We start from the raw sequence: 14,518 nt of genomic DNA on the forward strand, positions 1-14,518 counted from the left end.
TATCAGAGAATCGTAATTGTTTAATATCAGTAAGCGTGACCAATTGAACTTAGACTAAAACTATTGTTAAAAGATCAGGTTAATTTGCGACTATAAAAAGTCATGAAGTTTTCTTTTCACATACATCACAAAAAATGCGGGGGAGCACCTTCTACTTGTGTGTATATTTTCTTCTGTCTTGTATACAGTTTTTGTGGGTAGTTTTACCATACATAAATTACAAATAAATAAAAAATTCCTAAATGAACGAAAGAGTTTAAACACGTTTAATATACGTGAAAAACAAGTGTTACTTTTCAACAGATGTAAACGTGCCATACACGTCGAAACAACATACAAAAAATTCCGGTAAAACATCCTTCTGGTCGGGTGAAGATTTTTTTTCTGTTTTGTATACCCTCTTTTGGGTGTGGTTTTACCTTATATAGCTTAAAAATTAGTCAAATAATCATAGGATTTTGAACACGTGTAATATATGTGTAAAACACGTGTTGTTTTTACAAGAGTTATATTCACAAAAAAATCCCTGATAAATCTTCTAGGATCAGATTTACACACAAGTCACAGTGAATGATAGCGAAAACATGTCTCTAAAATAATGTTTTTTAAACAAGTGAACTTTAGTTGGTGTACAAAGACTCCTTAATAACACCTGAATTCTACGTAACATACCATTCTACCTAAAATCATCCAAAAATTAACGTGTAATATACGTAGCCTTCTAGCTGGGTATGCACAACAAAACTTATTCAATTGTAAAGGAACTGCATGCATGCACTATATCAATAAATCTAAACAGGCAATGTGAGTTTTAGTTAACACAATTTTCGCAAATGCAGTTGTGCATCTTCGTTGTATTGTTAAACGACGTTTTCTAAGATTTGGTATCTTTCTTCGATCCTCCTCCACCACTTGAATATAGTTTTGCAGATCTTTTCCTGTTTTGCTAGATGAAGAAAGTCGGATACCAGCTTTACCTCTCTCTGTTGAATCATTGCAGACTCTAAGTGCACTTATGATTCCATTAACAGAAGCATAGCCAATAGCCATCATCTATTTCCCACTCTTTCGGGTGTTTAGCAAGAAAACTTGTTGTTTTGTGCAAAATTTCAAAATACATTTTGCTGCTGGCATTTGCATAGGAGCAAAATGACAATGAGTTATCCTAAACAATGTTTGGCAGCTAAGGCTTTCCGTATCCATTACCAAACTTGTTTGTAATCTGGCCATCGAAACTAGCATTTAAACGCAGCAGAGTTCCAGCCAAAGTTTCCTATTCATACATAGTGACTTCTTCGTCCCATAGAGGTAAGAGGATCAGCTCCCCAGTTACATACCACGTGTGCCTACCTAAAGCTTTTAAAGCAGCAAAACTGATAGTTTTGTCTACTGCAGCATAGCTTTTGATGTTACTTACCAATTACAAATCTTCTCGGGGTGCTGATGCAACAATTGGACAGATGAACCATCATCCATTAAATACAATTAAGTGCAAAAATCAACAAATCAGTCTATTTTTGTATTTGTGACTTGGAAATGATTCCTTGTGGTAAAATCTCTTGCAGCATTACTATCTTATAACAATTGCTCTATGGACTGCACCACATTTCATGAAGTTTTACTGTCCACTGTTGATTCCAATGTAGGCTACACCTCAATCAGATCTAAAAGTTCTTTGTAATCACCCCTCTGATAATTTTGCATATCTCACTCAAACTTTAGAAGTGCATCCATTTTTCTGCTTTGAGTTGTTTCAAATTCTCCCAACTCTTGAGGATCTTTGGTGTGTAGCCTAGTACAGCTGCAGCATGTGGGTTGTCATCGAATCTTTTGTTCTGAAATCTTTTGAATAGTTCAATGTCTGGGGATCTTGACATTTGGCCTAAAAAAAAAGAGAAAAATTTAGAACAACAACACCTAAAAAAAATTTTAGGCCATCTCTCTGCTGCATGCATTTTTCTTCAAATTAAGCTTGACCAGCAACCACTTCTCTGCCTAGCATTCAGTAAACATATTGGAGAAGTTGTAGCTTCTCAAATGTGGCAAGTCCTGAAAATCGAAACGTCAAGATCCCCAAACATTGAACTATTCAAAAGATTCCAGAACAAAGGATTCGATGCAATCCCACATGCTGCAGCTGTACTGCACACCAAAGATCTTCAAAAGTATGAGAGTTTGTAACAACGCAAAGCAGAAAAATGGAAGGACTTATAAATTTTGAGTGAGATATGCAAAATTATCAGAGGAGTGATTACAAGGAATTGTCAGATCTGATGGCGGTGTACATTGAAATCAACAGTGGACAGTACAACCATGAAATGTGGTGGAGTCCATCGAGCAAGGTGGATCGGATTACAATGGCGGCTCGTGTAAAGGTGCTGTGGCGCTGCAGCTCGACCAATTTTTTTGCTCATTCTGCCCGTAATAAGAAATGCAAAACACGTCGTCATTTTTCTTTATATTTATTAAATTTGTTGAAGTTAGCAGACCTTTCCAACTTTTTCGCTTTGTTGTCTGGAAACGCCTTTTCAGAGAGGGAAACCACCTCGTTGTCACATGACTTCCACTCAAGCTTGATCGCTTTGATTTTGCTCGGTGTGGCGCTGCGATTTTCCGTGCACCGATGCGCAGGCGTCATAAAAGCAAACAAACCAAGTCGAACTCACGTGACAATGACGTGATTTGTCAGTCTGGCAACGGCAACATTCGTCTTTTTTGGCGCTGTCTAGAACAGTGCGCCTTGGGTTGGCATATTGACGATTTTATTGCCAAATTTAAAAAAATTGCCTATTTTCAAAGATGTTTCGCTACATCTTTGGGATTTGGCTATTTGGCTTTTTTTTAACTATTCTTTAGAACCGATTTGGGATAATTAATTCTGTTTGGCGGTTCCTCAACCTATATTACTTGCAGAACAATATTTTACAAAAGTGTTTGGCTACGCTTTCTGTCACAATATTGGCTCCAGCTAATTAACCAGTTCAATTCATTTTTCTTTTATCGTAATACAGAAGAAACGGTTTAGTGGAAATAAAATACAGAACAAAAGGAAAAGGTGGCCAAACCGTAATGGTTTAAACGTGCATGCAAAGATCCATGTCTCAGGTATATGTATCGATGAATACAATTAAGCACGGCCACCAAACCTAATAATTTAAACATTACGTGGATGAATCAGTTGAAAGCATCAGTCGGTTTGTCATTCCTATAACAACTGAAAAGCACCAATAGATTATTGAAACAATGCAGAACGATGGAACCAAACAACTATCACAGAAAAAATTAATACACAGCTTTCTGAGTAGGCTAAACGTTTGGGCTGCAGTGAGACAGTAAGTTTGGCAGATGATTCCTGTTCAGATATTTTTTATAAAATACCAGAAGAGCAGGCACCATCGCTAACTCAGTTGAAGGTTGTCTGGCAGCCAGCTGGGACTCCTACGGTCCTTGACAAATCAATATCTTTGTTGTTATCTTGAAGATCAGAATGCACTAGATTTAATGCGAAAGATTTATCTTAACTTTTCATTACAATATAGAGCTGAAGATGCGCACAAAATGCACCTAAGTTAAGTGTCATTTTTCAAAATTTTCAAGGGGAGGCCTCCCAGACCCCCCGCCGTTTAACTCGCCTTCGGCGAAGACGCGGCCTTGCACATCCAGGCCGAAGCACCACCACTTTCACAGCTCACCAGCCGCCACTGGATGGGAAAGCAGCTCTATTGCTATAAGATAGTAATGCTGCAAGACTTTCTACCACAAGGAATCATTTCCAAGTCACAAATACAAAAATAGAGCGATTTGTTGACTTTTGCACTTTTGTATTCAATGGATGGTGGATCAACTGTCCAATTGCTGCATCAGCACCCCAAGAAGATTTGCAACTGGTACGTAACATCAAAAAAGCTAAGCTGCAGTAGGCAAAACTATCAGTGTTGCTGTTTTAAAAGCTTTAGGTAGGCACACATGGTATGTAGCCTAACTGGGGAGCTTTGGCTGGAACTCTGCTGCGTTTGAACGCAAGTTTCGATGGCCAGGTTACAAACAGGTTTGGTAAAGGATACGGAAAGCCAGAGCTGCCAAACATTGTTAATGATAACTCATTGTCATTTTGCTTCTATGCAAATGCCAGCAGCACAATGTTTTTTGAAGTTTTGCTCAAAACAACAAGTTTTCTTGCCAAACACCCGAAAGAGTGGGAAATAGATGATGGCTATGCTTCTGCTAATGGAATCATAAGTGCACTCAAGAGTCTGCAATGATTCAACAGAGAGAGAGGTAAAACTGTTATCCGAGTTTAGTCTTCTAGCAAAACAGGAAAAAATCTGAAAAACTACATTCAAGTGGTAGAGGAGGATCGAAGGAAGATACCAAATCTTAGAAAACATCGTTTATCAACACAATGAAGATACACAACTGCATTTGCCGAAATTGTGTGAACTAAGACTCACATTGCATGCTTAGATTTATTCATATAGTACATGTGTCATGAAACTAAAGATGACTTTATTGATAAAGTTTTAACCAACTTAAAATGCGGCCACCCCAACTCAAAACATACTAAAAATGAAGGCAGGTAGCTCACAACAGCAAGCAACACAAAATAGAGAACAGCCAGAAGGACAAAACACGCCAACGAAGTAATCATTAAAACAAGGAGCAGTACAGAAACAAAGTACGTAGAAATAACGTAAAACAATATATTATAACATTTACCCACTCTAAAAGGTAATGGGATCTCCATATCTAGCGGGAGGAACCCCTTTGGTGGACCTAGACGATCTTCTTGGATTTCCATTGGAAAGGCTTGATCGGGTTAGGTCACCACTCGTTGTTGATTGCGGATTGATTGCTGGATCGCAGTCGATCGCTTGGTCGCGAACAACTTCTTCGACTTGATCGAAATTTTTTCCCGGTGAAGCGCCACTGCAAGGCAACCTATCACTCGGTGTGAATGACTTTTCCTCTGTGTCCGATGATTGAGAAGAATCCACAATATATTCCGATGATTGAGGAGAATCCACAATATCCCCGTAAGAGGTATTATTAGCAGGATGTGGGGCTAAGTCTCTTATAGACACGTTAGACTCTCGGCCGTCGCTGTATTTGATCCGAGCGTATAATGGGTTGGCTTCGGTTAAGAACACGTGACTTGATCGTCGTGTTTGCTAGACCTGTTAAACTTTCTCAGTAAGATTGGGCCAGGAGTGCTTAACCAATCAGGAAGGGACTTCCCGTGTGACGACCGTCTAGAGAAGTTGAAGAATCGCTCATGCGGGGTAGAGTTTGTTGATGTACACAGTAGCGATCTCAATGCGTGTAATGCGTTCGGAAGGACATTTTCCCATTTGCTTACAGGCAGGCCGAATGACTTGAGGTTACATTGTATCGCCTTCCATATTACTCCGTTGTAACGTTCAACTTGCGAATTGCCTTGCGGGTAATAGGGTGTTGAGTGGCTCACAGCTACACCCCTTTCCAACAAGAATTGTTTAACATCCCTAGACATGAAACTTTGGGCTCGATCAGTGTGAATAAAACTACAAGTACCGAACATTGCAAACAGTTGAGAAAGGCACTTGATTACTGTGCCAGACGACGTATCAACACAGGGAAAACAAAACGGAAATCGCGAATACTCATCAATGACACACAATATATATATATTACGAGAACATGATGGTAAGGGGCCCTTAAAATCTAAGTTTAGCCTCTCCATGGGCTGAGTCGCTTTGATTAAATTGCTCTGGACGGGTTTAAAGAAACGTGGCTTAACCTCAGCGCATACATTGCATGATTCACATATTCTTTTAACATCAGTTGTCGAGTAAGGCAAATTTTTCGAACGCACATAATGCAACAAACGAGTTAAACCCGGGCAACACAATTCTTTATGAATATCCATCAAACATTTAATGTTTCGAGCAGGTACCGTTGCGCAAAATGCTCTCGATAAAGCGTCGGGTGCTGTATTGTCTTTGCCGGGACGGTAACGAATAGTATAAGAAAAGGATGCCAGTTCGAGGCGCCAACATAGCACTTTATTGTTTTTGACTTTGGTCCGCTTCTTGCTGTCAAACATGAAAGCTACTGATTTTTGGTCTGTAATTAATGTAAAATGCCTTCGAATCAGAAAATGGGACCATTTTCTTACGGCTTCAATAATACTCGTAGCCTCCTTTTCCATGGCGGGGTAGTGTAGCTCGCTCCCTTGTAATGACCGAGACATAAATGCTACCGGTCGCCCACTTTGATTTAGAGTAGCCGATATTGCTACATCTGATGCGTCACATTCTACGGTAAACGGTGAGTTCTCATCAATTGCTTGAAGGGATGCATTAGCAATAGCTTCTTTGAGGAATTGAAAGTCGCTTATTTGTAACGTGCTCAAAGGAAAGGCATCAACTCTCTTTAGCCTTTGTATTTTGTCAGAGAAGCCCGGAACCCACTTAGCGTAATAGGCAAACAACCCAATTGTTCTCTGTAGCGATTTTTTAGAAATGGGTGGTGGTAAATCCCAAAGAGCTTTTAAACGCTCAGGATCGGGCTTAATTTGTCTCTTTCCTACGCAGTAACCCAGGATGTTAATGTTCTCCACACCATAGACGGTTTTGTTATTATTGAGCGTCATATTACGTCGTTTCATGGATTGTAGAAATTTTGTAGCAGTCTTCTCTAGTTCTTCAGAATTACGACCGCCAATGATGACGTTGTCAAAGTACACGTACGTGTTTTCGAGTTTGTCCGAAGCAACAACGTTGTCCATTATGCGTTGGAATACTGGGCCACCATTTTTAACAATGGCGAGTGGTTAGCGCGTTGGGCTCACAGTCGAAAGCCTGCATGTTCGACTCCAGCCACCCGCACTTGCTGTTGTTTCTCTGGGCAAGAAACTTTACGATAATTGCCTCTACCCAGTGATCGATTTCGAGTAATGGGTAGTACCAAATTTAAGTCATAAGTCAAGTAGACAACCGGAAACAGACATTCCATTCGGCTGCAGCGTGGGTCAGGTGTACGTCGGACGGCGTACACCGATGCATAGCGCTCAAGTCCGCTTTCCCGCAATGCAGGATAAAGATAAACAAACAAACAAACAAACAAACCAAATGGCATGCGATTAAATTCAAATAATCTTCCACCAGCTTGAAAGGCAGTATAAGGTTTATCTTGGTCAAGCAAAGGAATCTGGTGGTATGCTGATTTAAGATCATAAGTCGCAAAACTATTGTACTGTGCAAGACTGTTCACGATGTCCTCGATGCGGGGGATGGGGTAAGCGTCGAGTTCAGTAAATAGATTAATTGTTTGCGAGTAATCGACGCAAAGTCTTTTACGTCCAGACTCAGGATTTGTTACTACGACTACTTGAGCACGCCATGGCGAATTACTCGGCTGAACGATTCCTTCAGCAAGCCAATTGTTAACTTCTGAATCGATAAATTTTAAGTCATTGTGACTGTACCTCCGAGATTTAGTCGCTACGGGTTTGCAATTATCTTTCACACTTGAAAATAATGGTGGACACTCTACTTGGGCGGCGGCTACGGCACATGTCCCAGACACATTATGTGAAATGATGAGGTCATTTTCAGGACCAATCAATTCGAACACTAAACGCTTATGCTTGCTTTGAAAATCTAAACCAAGAATTATATCAGAGCATAAGTTCTTTAGAATATAAAGTTCAACGTTGTTATACGTGCGATCAAGAATGTTTAGGTTTACTACACATTTACCGAGAACTCGACTTTTGGCTGACATTTGAGCCATCGTCACTTCGAGCCTTGCAGGAAAAACTTTGAGGTTTAAGTCTTTAACTGATCGTTCGTTGATAAAACTTTTAGAACTTCCGATGTCAATTAAAGCGGACAGTTCATGACCAGCAATGTTTATAAAAATTGTTGACTGTTTCAAGTCATTGTTCACAGTTTTTGCTGAACAGACATTACCTTGAGAGGGCGTACCGGTACTGGTCGCTGGACATTGAATATCAATCGATGCTGCCGCCGTGTTATTTGCTTGATGGCCAGAGCTGTTCCTGTTCTTTCGACAGACTATTGCCCAATGTCCTTTCTTGTTGCACTTAAAACAAACTGATGAACGCGCTACACAGTTCTTGCGGTTATGAGAACGCTTACTCCCACAGAAGTAACATTGATGTTGAGTATAAGTGGCTGATAGATTGTCGGATTTTTCGTTGTTGTCACTAACGTTTATGTCACTCTTAGAGGCTGACGCTAACACGTCCTTTTCAGAGAAATCAGCTTTGTGGTTGTCGTAAACTTCAAAATCTTTGGCTTCTTTTTCTGCTTCAGTTAACGATAACGCTTGGTTGAAAGCCGACTCAAAATCCAAAGTTTTATTCTCCAAAAGACGCTGCCTGATATTCCGCGAAGATATTCCATTGATAAATGCGTCTCTCAGCATAATATTCTTATGTTCTGCTGCAGACACAGCTTTAAAATTGCAGTTCTTTGCTAAATTTTCTAAATGGTGCCGAAACTTATGTAAGGTTTGATCTGAGTGCTGCTTTGCAGATGCCAGCACATGTCGCGCATATATTTCGTTTGGTTTCTTGATATAAATTTGTTCCAAAAGCTGCATGGCTCCTTCATAAGTCTCGCATTCATCAATGTATTCAAAAACTTGGGGCGAAATCATGCTGATCAATGCTTTTAATTTAAGACTTAAACGGTTGGCTTCGCCTGCTTCGTTTTTGGCAGGTCCCTGTTGTAAGTGCTCCTGAATATAGTTCTCAAAGACTTGTCGCCAGTGTCTAAATTCTCTGGCCGCTTGTACATTGCCAGGTTCAATATCTAATCGCTGAGGTTTTAACAACCTCTCCATCCTTTGCGATTTCTAGTTGAAAATTTTAAGTTGGTTAAATTGTCATGAAACTAAAGATGACTTTATTGATAAAGTTTTAACCAACTTAAAATGCGGCCACCCCAACTCAAAACATACTAAAAATGAAGGCAGGTAGCTCACAATAAAAAGCAACACAAAATAGAGAACAGCCAGAAGGACAAAACACGCCAACGAAGTAATCATTAAAACAAGGAGCAGTACAGAAACAAAGTACGTAGAAATAACGTAAAACAATATATTATAACAACATGCATACAGTTTCTTTACAATTGAATAAATTTTGTTCTGCGTAAGCCATAGAATTGTATTCTTCAGATAGCACAGCTCAAGAAATGCAACAATATCGCCTTTTTATAGGAATATAGTTCAAAATTACAATTACCGCCCTCTAGTGGTAATATTTTGCAAAAATATTGGTAAAATCAAATTTCTTACCTACGAAAATGGGGGGTTGCATGCAAGCTCCATAACAATATGATGAGTAGTTTTTAAGATATTTAAATTGTATTTTTCACCACTAGGAGCAGTAATTGTGCAAAAAATTAGTAACAAAACTTGAATATATTTGGGTATACATATCCCATTTCTCCAAAAAAAATTTTACCATTGAGAAGATCATAGGGCATCTTTTAAATATACCCTAATATTGCAAAACTTATACACTGCTCTCTAGTGGTAAAAACATGAAAAATTTCTAAAAGTGAACCTCAAAATGGCCTCGGCGGTTGGAAATTGGTCAATGAAAATTTATGAAACTTTATAGGCCTACTTGTGGTCTACAGATCTAAACACAGTACCACTAAAAAGGTAAGCAAAATCCGAGAGGGTCGGGGCGCCTGCAACACTCCAATCTATACGTTGTAATTTTTTTTATCTAAACTGGTTTACAAGTTTTTGTATACTGTATAACCTACGGTAGGCAAAAATGTTGTTTAAACCTTCAGTGTTATTACTTGTTTTCGCCTTGTCCTGCTGTGCGCAAGAGCAACTGACATGCTTGCGGTCATGGGCTACAATTACAAGCTCATCAGAAATCAACAATGATGTGACTAATGATCGCTTGCAAGGTCCTCCTTGGAAAAAAGGTCCGACTGGAGCAAGAGGAGCAAATGGAGCAAAAGGAGCAAGAGGAGAAAAAGGACAAAATGAAGATCCAGGCACTCTAGAAATTTCAGTTGTGAATCAACTCCGAAGTAATTTCTTTATTTTGTTAAAACAACTGAAGCGTTTGTCTGTAAATGTTGTGGATCAATACGCATTGGTAACTTTCTGAGAATAAATGTTTATTTTCCTTTAGATCAGTAATTGTGTAAGTTGTAATCCAGTGTCATTTAAAGCGTTTGGCTAACTTTCTAAGCAGCGTTCTATTTGTTAAAATGCAGAATAAAATCATATAAAACAAAAACCGTAACTAAAACCTGTTCATGCTGTGTCGTTGAAGTGATTGCACAAGACTTAAAGTAAGGCGTGCCGCATGCCGCCCTCGGGCCAATTGATAGCGAAGGATTGTCTTTAACACTAGAACGGCCGAAAAAAAAGTATACCTACAACGGCCGCTGGTGTCGAAATCGACACTTTACACAAAAACTTTATTTTTCCGCAAAATTAACAATAAGAGTTCGTTTTATTTTACAGTGATAAAATTATCTGAAGCACTTACTACTTTTATCACCTATTTGCACTGTTTATTTTTTGGTTTTAGACGAAAATTATGACGTAGGCTACCAGGTTTTGATCAGTTTGAAGCTTGACTGTATCTGTATCTTGACTCTGTACGATGATCTAAAAATTCAACAGAGCGAAGACATAATTATCATAAAAATAGCGCAAGGTTTTCTTATTCAGGAGAAAAAAATCAAACAAACCAACAAACAATTTACGCAGTGCAGCCTTTGCACTCTATGACTTTCCAGTCACCATTATCACAGTTCCCACTTTCGACAGTGGCGGCAAATGGTAACTGTATTGTTTTTGCAATAATGTCCAGCACATTTTCTACGTTTTCTAGATTGTCGTCCCTGCTCTTCTTCTCTCTGCAGTGTCGGCTTTCGTTTCAGCACATGAGCAGTTCTCAAGCTCTCAATCTGGAGGATAAAATCACGTCAGCTGATTTTGCTGCCGGAACGTTTTCTAAAAATAATCCAAGAGTTCAAAGCTGCATTATCTAGCATATTTGTCCAAACTGCAAGAGGCCATCTTTTGCTTGCTGCATGTGTTGTGCATTTTCTTGCCATTTGGTCAAACACATCAACTGCTACTTTGTTCTCGCTATAAAAATGGATCACAGAGGGTTTCTTTTTCTCTGTTGCATCAATACTGGGGCTGTCATGCATAGTGAAAAGGACATTTGCATTTTTTTTGCACCGACAGTTTAGAAGCATGCAGCTGTTCATTGAATTGGAGAAGAATTTACTGGAAAATATTTCTCCTCCACCCTTGGTCATCTCCTTTGTCAGTCCTTTATTGTTAGCTCGAACAGTTCCAACAATGGTTATATTTCTTCTGTAGCAAACCAGTAAGATTCACCCTAGTAAAGAAGTTAAATGTTATGACGTTGTATCCACCTTGTCTGTGTAAATTGGTGGTGATCCTGATCACTACATCCTCGGGGAGAAGCCTTCCATTTCGTTGCTTTCTTTCAATAGCTCCGAGGTACGATAAGTACAGTAGGGTATTGCATACATATTTGAAATGAACCTCGGCTAACACCCAGAATTTCATGCCAAACTTGTTTGGTTTGTTTGGCATGAACAGTTGAACACGGTAAAAGGACATCTGTTTTTCATTGGAAATAGCTGTTATCGATTGGCAGGCTCCAATCCGGAGTGTAATTGTTGATACAATTAGCAACAAGTCCTTGCACTGGCTCTCGAATATGAATAAACTTATCTGTTGCAAATCGCTGATAGATTTGTGGAAGGTGTCTGTAAACTTAGTACGATGACCTAAAATCAAGCCGAGCGATAACATACATCAAGCCGAGCGTTGGACAATTACCATGAAAAACGCTATAAATAAGTGTGAAAACTATTGAATTAGTTTTTTTCACACAGAAAATCTTTTATACTTTACAAATCTTATTAAATTTGTATGAAGTGTCGATTTCGACACCTCCGCCGTTGGAGGTATATCTGCATATTGTAGATAACATAAAAAGATTTTTTAGAAAGATAATACTGAACTTTCAAGTTGAAGCATAATTGGGAAGCTACTGAAAGTTTGAAAACGTTGCGATAACAATTAAGGCCCAAAATACAGAAATAAATTTCTAAAAGTGTCGATTTCGACACCTCGGCCGTTCTAGTGTTAAGGTTGTAACAAGTATTTGTAAAATTTTTAAAATGCTTAGTTTTCAGCATTAACCAATTGCATTTTTAGACAACCATAAAGTGTAAAGCTAAGTCCAATTAATTTTATGCGAGCCACTGATAGACATCTTACATGTTGAGCAATTTAATTTGTGGACTACGTTTTTTTTATATACGACGATAATCTGCTTATATAACCACCGATTACTGACCCACAGATAAACTTGGCACAAACAGATTCTCGATTATCCAATCAGACGATTAGCTGAATCGACCGCTTGTAAGATTCGCGATTGGTGTATTCAATGCTGTAAATATGACTTTTATTTTTAACATGTCTTTATTTCAATTTGTGGTACATGGAATGCTTTCCAGGTGAAATATCAGATTTGGAAAGAAAATTGGAGTCACAGTTTTCAGGTAAATGTAAACAAAATAGCATGTTCAATTATTTATTTGTTGATGTTAATTTTTAATAAATAGTTTTCCAATTTTTAAGAAGGTTGTGTTACAACTAGAATTAGTTTAGACAACAGACGTTATCACAACCAAAAGCAACATCTTGGTAAACTATTGAGACGTTTAGCATCGAAACTGTAGAAGATAAAATGCATTTGTCCTGCTTGAAAGTTATGTTGAATTGTGGATTCAACTTTAACAATCCAAAGTGTTAGTTGTCTAAAATGTCATTGATAGAGCTAAAACTGAAAATCGTTTTTTGGAACTCGTCTAGAATTTTACTTTGCATTGGTGTAGCCTAAACCTGTATCACCTACTAGGCGATTATGAGAAGTTAAAAAAAGAACAAGAAAAGTAAAGTTTTTGCTAATGTACAATTAATATTGCATTATAAACCTTTGCTAGGAAGTTCGCTTTGTTGAATCATAGACAGACACAACAAAGTAACTTTAACGGGTTTAACATAATGTATACACACAAAAAATATAACATATTTAAAATAAAACAAACTCTAACATTTTCAACACTCACTTGTGTTCTCTTCAAGAATTACAAACCTGCAATATACATAAAATGAAAATTATAAGATAGATCTGACTATGCACTATAACTGATCAAGAAAATGGAATATCTTCTGCAATGTTTGATTTGAACGACTCGGTTACATGTCTTGTAATTCAAACGAATTTATTTTCACATGAGTGGATCAATTCCGAAGTATTTTTTTTTATTTTGTTAAAACAACCGAAGCATTTTTCTGTAAATGTCGTGGATCAATGCGCATTTTGTAACTTTTTGAGAATAAATATTTATTTTACATCAGATCAGCAATTGTGTAAGTTGTAATCCAGGGCCAACTTTTAAAGCAGCGTTCTATTTGTTAAAATCCAGAATAAAATCATATAAAACAAAAATCGTAGCTAAAACCTGTTCATGGCTGTGTCGTTGAAGCGATTGCCTTACAAGACTTAAAGTAAGGCGTGCCGCATGCAGCCCTCGGGCCAATTGATAGCGAAGGATTGTCTTTAAGGCCGTAACAAGTATTTGTAATTATTTTAAAATGCTTAGTTTTCAGCATTAAACAATTACATTTGTAGACAACTACAAAGTGTAAAGCTAGGTCCAATTAATTTTATGCCAGCCACTGATAGACAAAATACATGTTAATCAATTTAATTCGTGGATTACATCAATGGTTCTCAATCTTATAGTCTTGGCGGACCCCTTTTGATGCCTTCAAAGTGGTTGCGGAACCCTACTTTTTATCTGAAACTTTAGTATTTTGCGCCACCTAAAGGAAATAAGTATTTCACAAATTCCGAAGCACACACCGTACCAAGTAGAATTGGCTGAACTCGCGACGCACTGATAATGATCAATAACATTGACGAAGTTATGTTATAAGCTAACTGTTGTCACACAGGATCAAAAATCAGTAATATGTATGCTGTTTTTATGGAAATTTAATATAATTTTATGGAAAATTAATATAATTTTGTCACATTTACAAAGAATTTCTCCTTTTTTTATTTGTAACCAATATTTCTTTGTAATCACAGTCATGGTAAAACTATGAGTGCTGATAGGCCGCACTGACCAAAGTTTCAGTTTTAAATTAAGCATTATTTAGCAATCTGCGGTCTCCAATTAATGAAGTTGAACATACATAACCTTATAAACAGAATCAACTCTTATATTTTCTTAGTTAGAAAACCGAACTTTTATTTGACGCCTTGTAAAATTTCAAACGAAGCACCAGGGCGTCGCAACAAACAGTTTGAGAATTACTGGACTACATTTTTTATACGCGACTGTAATCTGCTTATAGAATCACCGATTACTGATCCACAGATAAACTTGGCGCAAACAGATTCTCGATT

The 14,518-nt window shown here is 38.0% G+C and overlaps 1 protein-coding gene across 1 annotated transcript; it reads right to left on the reverse strand.

Annotated features, from left to right (window-relative positions):
• Nucleotides 1-4,721: 4,721 nt before the first annotated feature.
• On the reverse strand, nt 4,722-8,850 carry LOC145777400 (uncharacterized). Its single transcript, XM_082588796.1, has 3 exons — nt 7,107-8,850; nt 6,169-6,780; nt 4,722-5,131 (listed from the first exon to the last, which is right to left on the reverse strand). The coding sequence occupies exons 1-3, from the start codon at nt 8,848-8,850 to the stop codon at nt 4,722-4,724; spliced, it is 2,766 nt and encodes a 921-aa protein (XP_082444922.1).
• Nucleotides 8,851-14,518: the final 5,668 nt, after the last annotated feature.

The sequence above is a fragment of the Aplidium turbinatum genome, chromosome 1 (genome assembly GCF_918807975.1).
Source record: "Aplidium turbinatum chromosome 1, kaAplTurb1.1, whole genome shotgun sequence".
In the NCBI taxonomy this organism is placed as follows: Eukaryota; Metazoa; Chordata; class Ascidiacea; order Aplousobranchia; family Polyclinidae; genus Aplidium; species Aplidium turbinatum.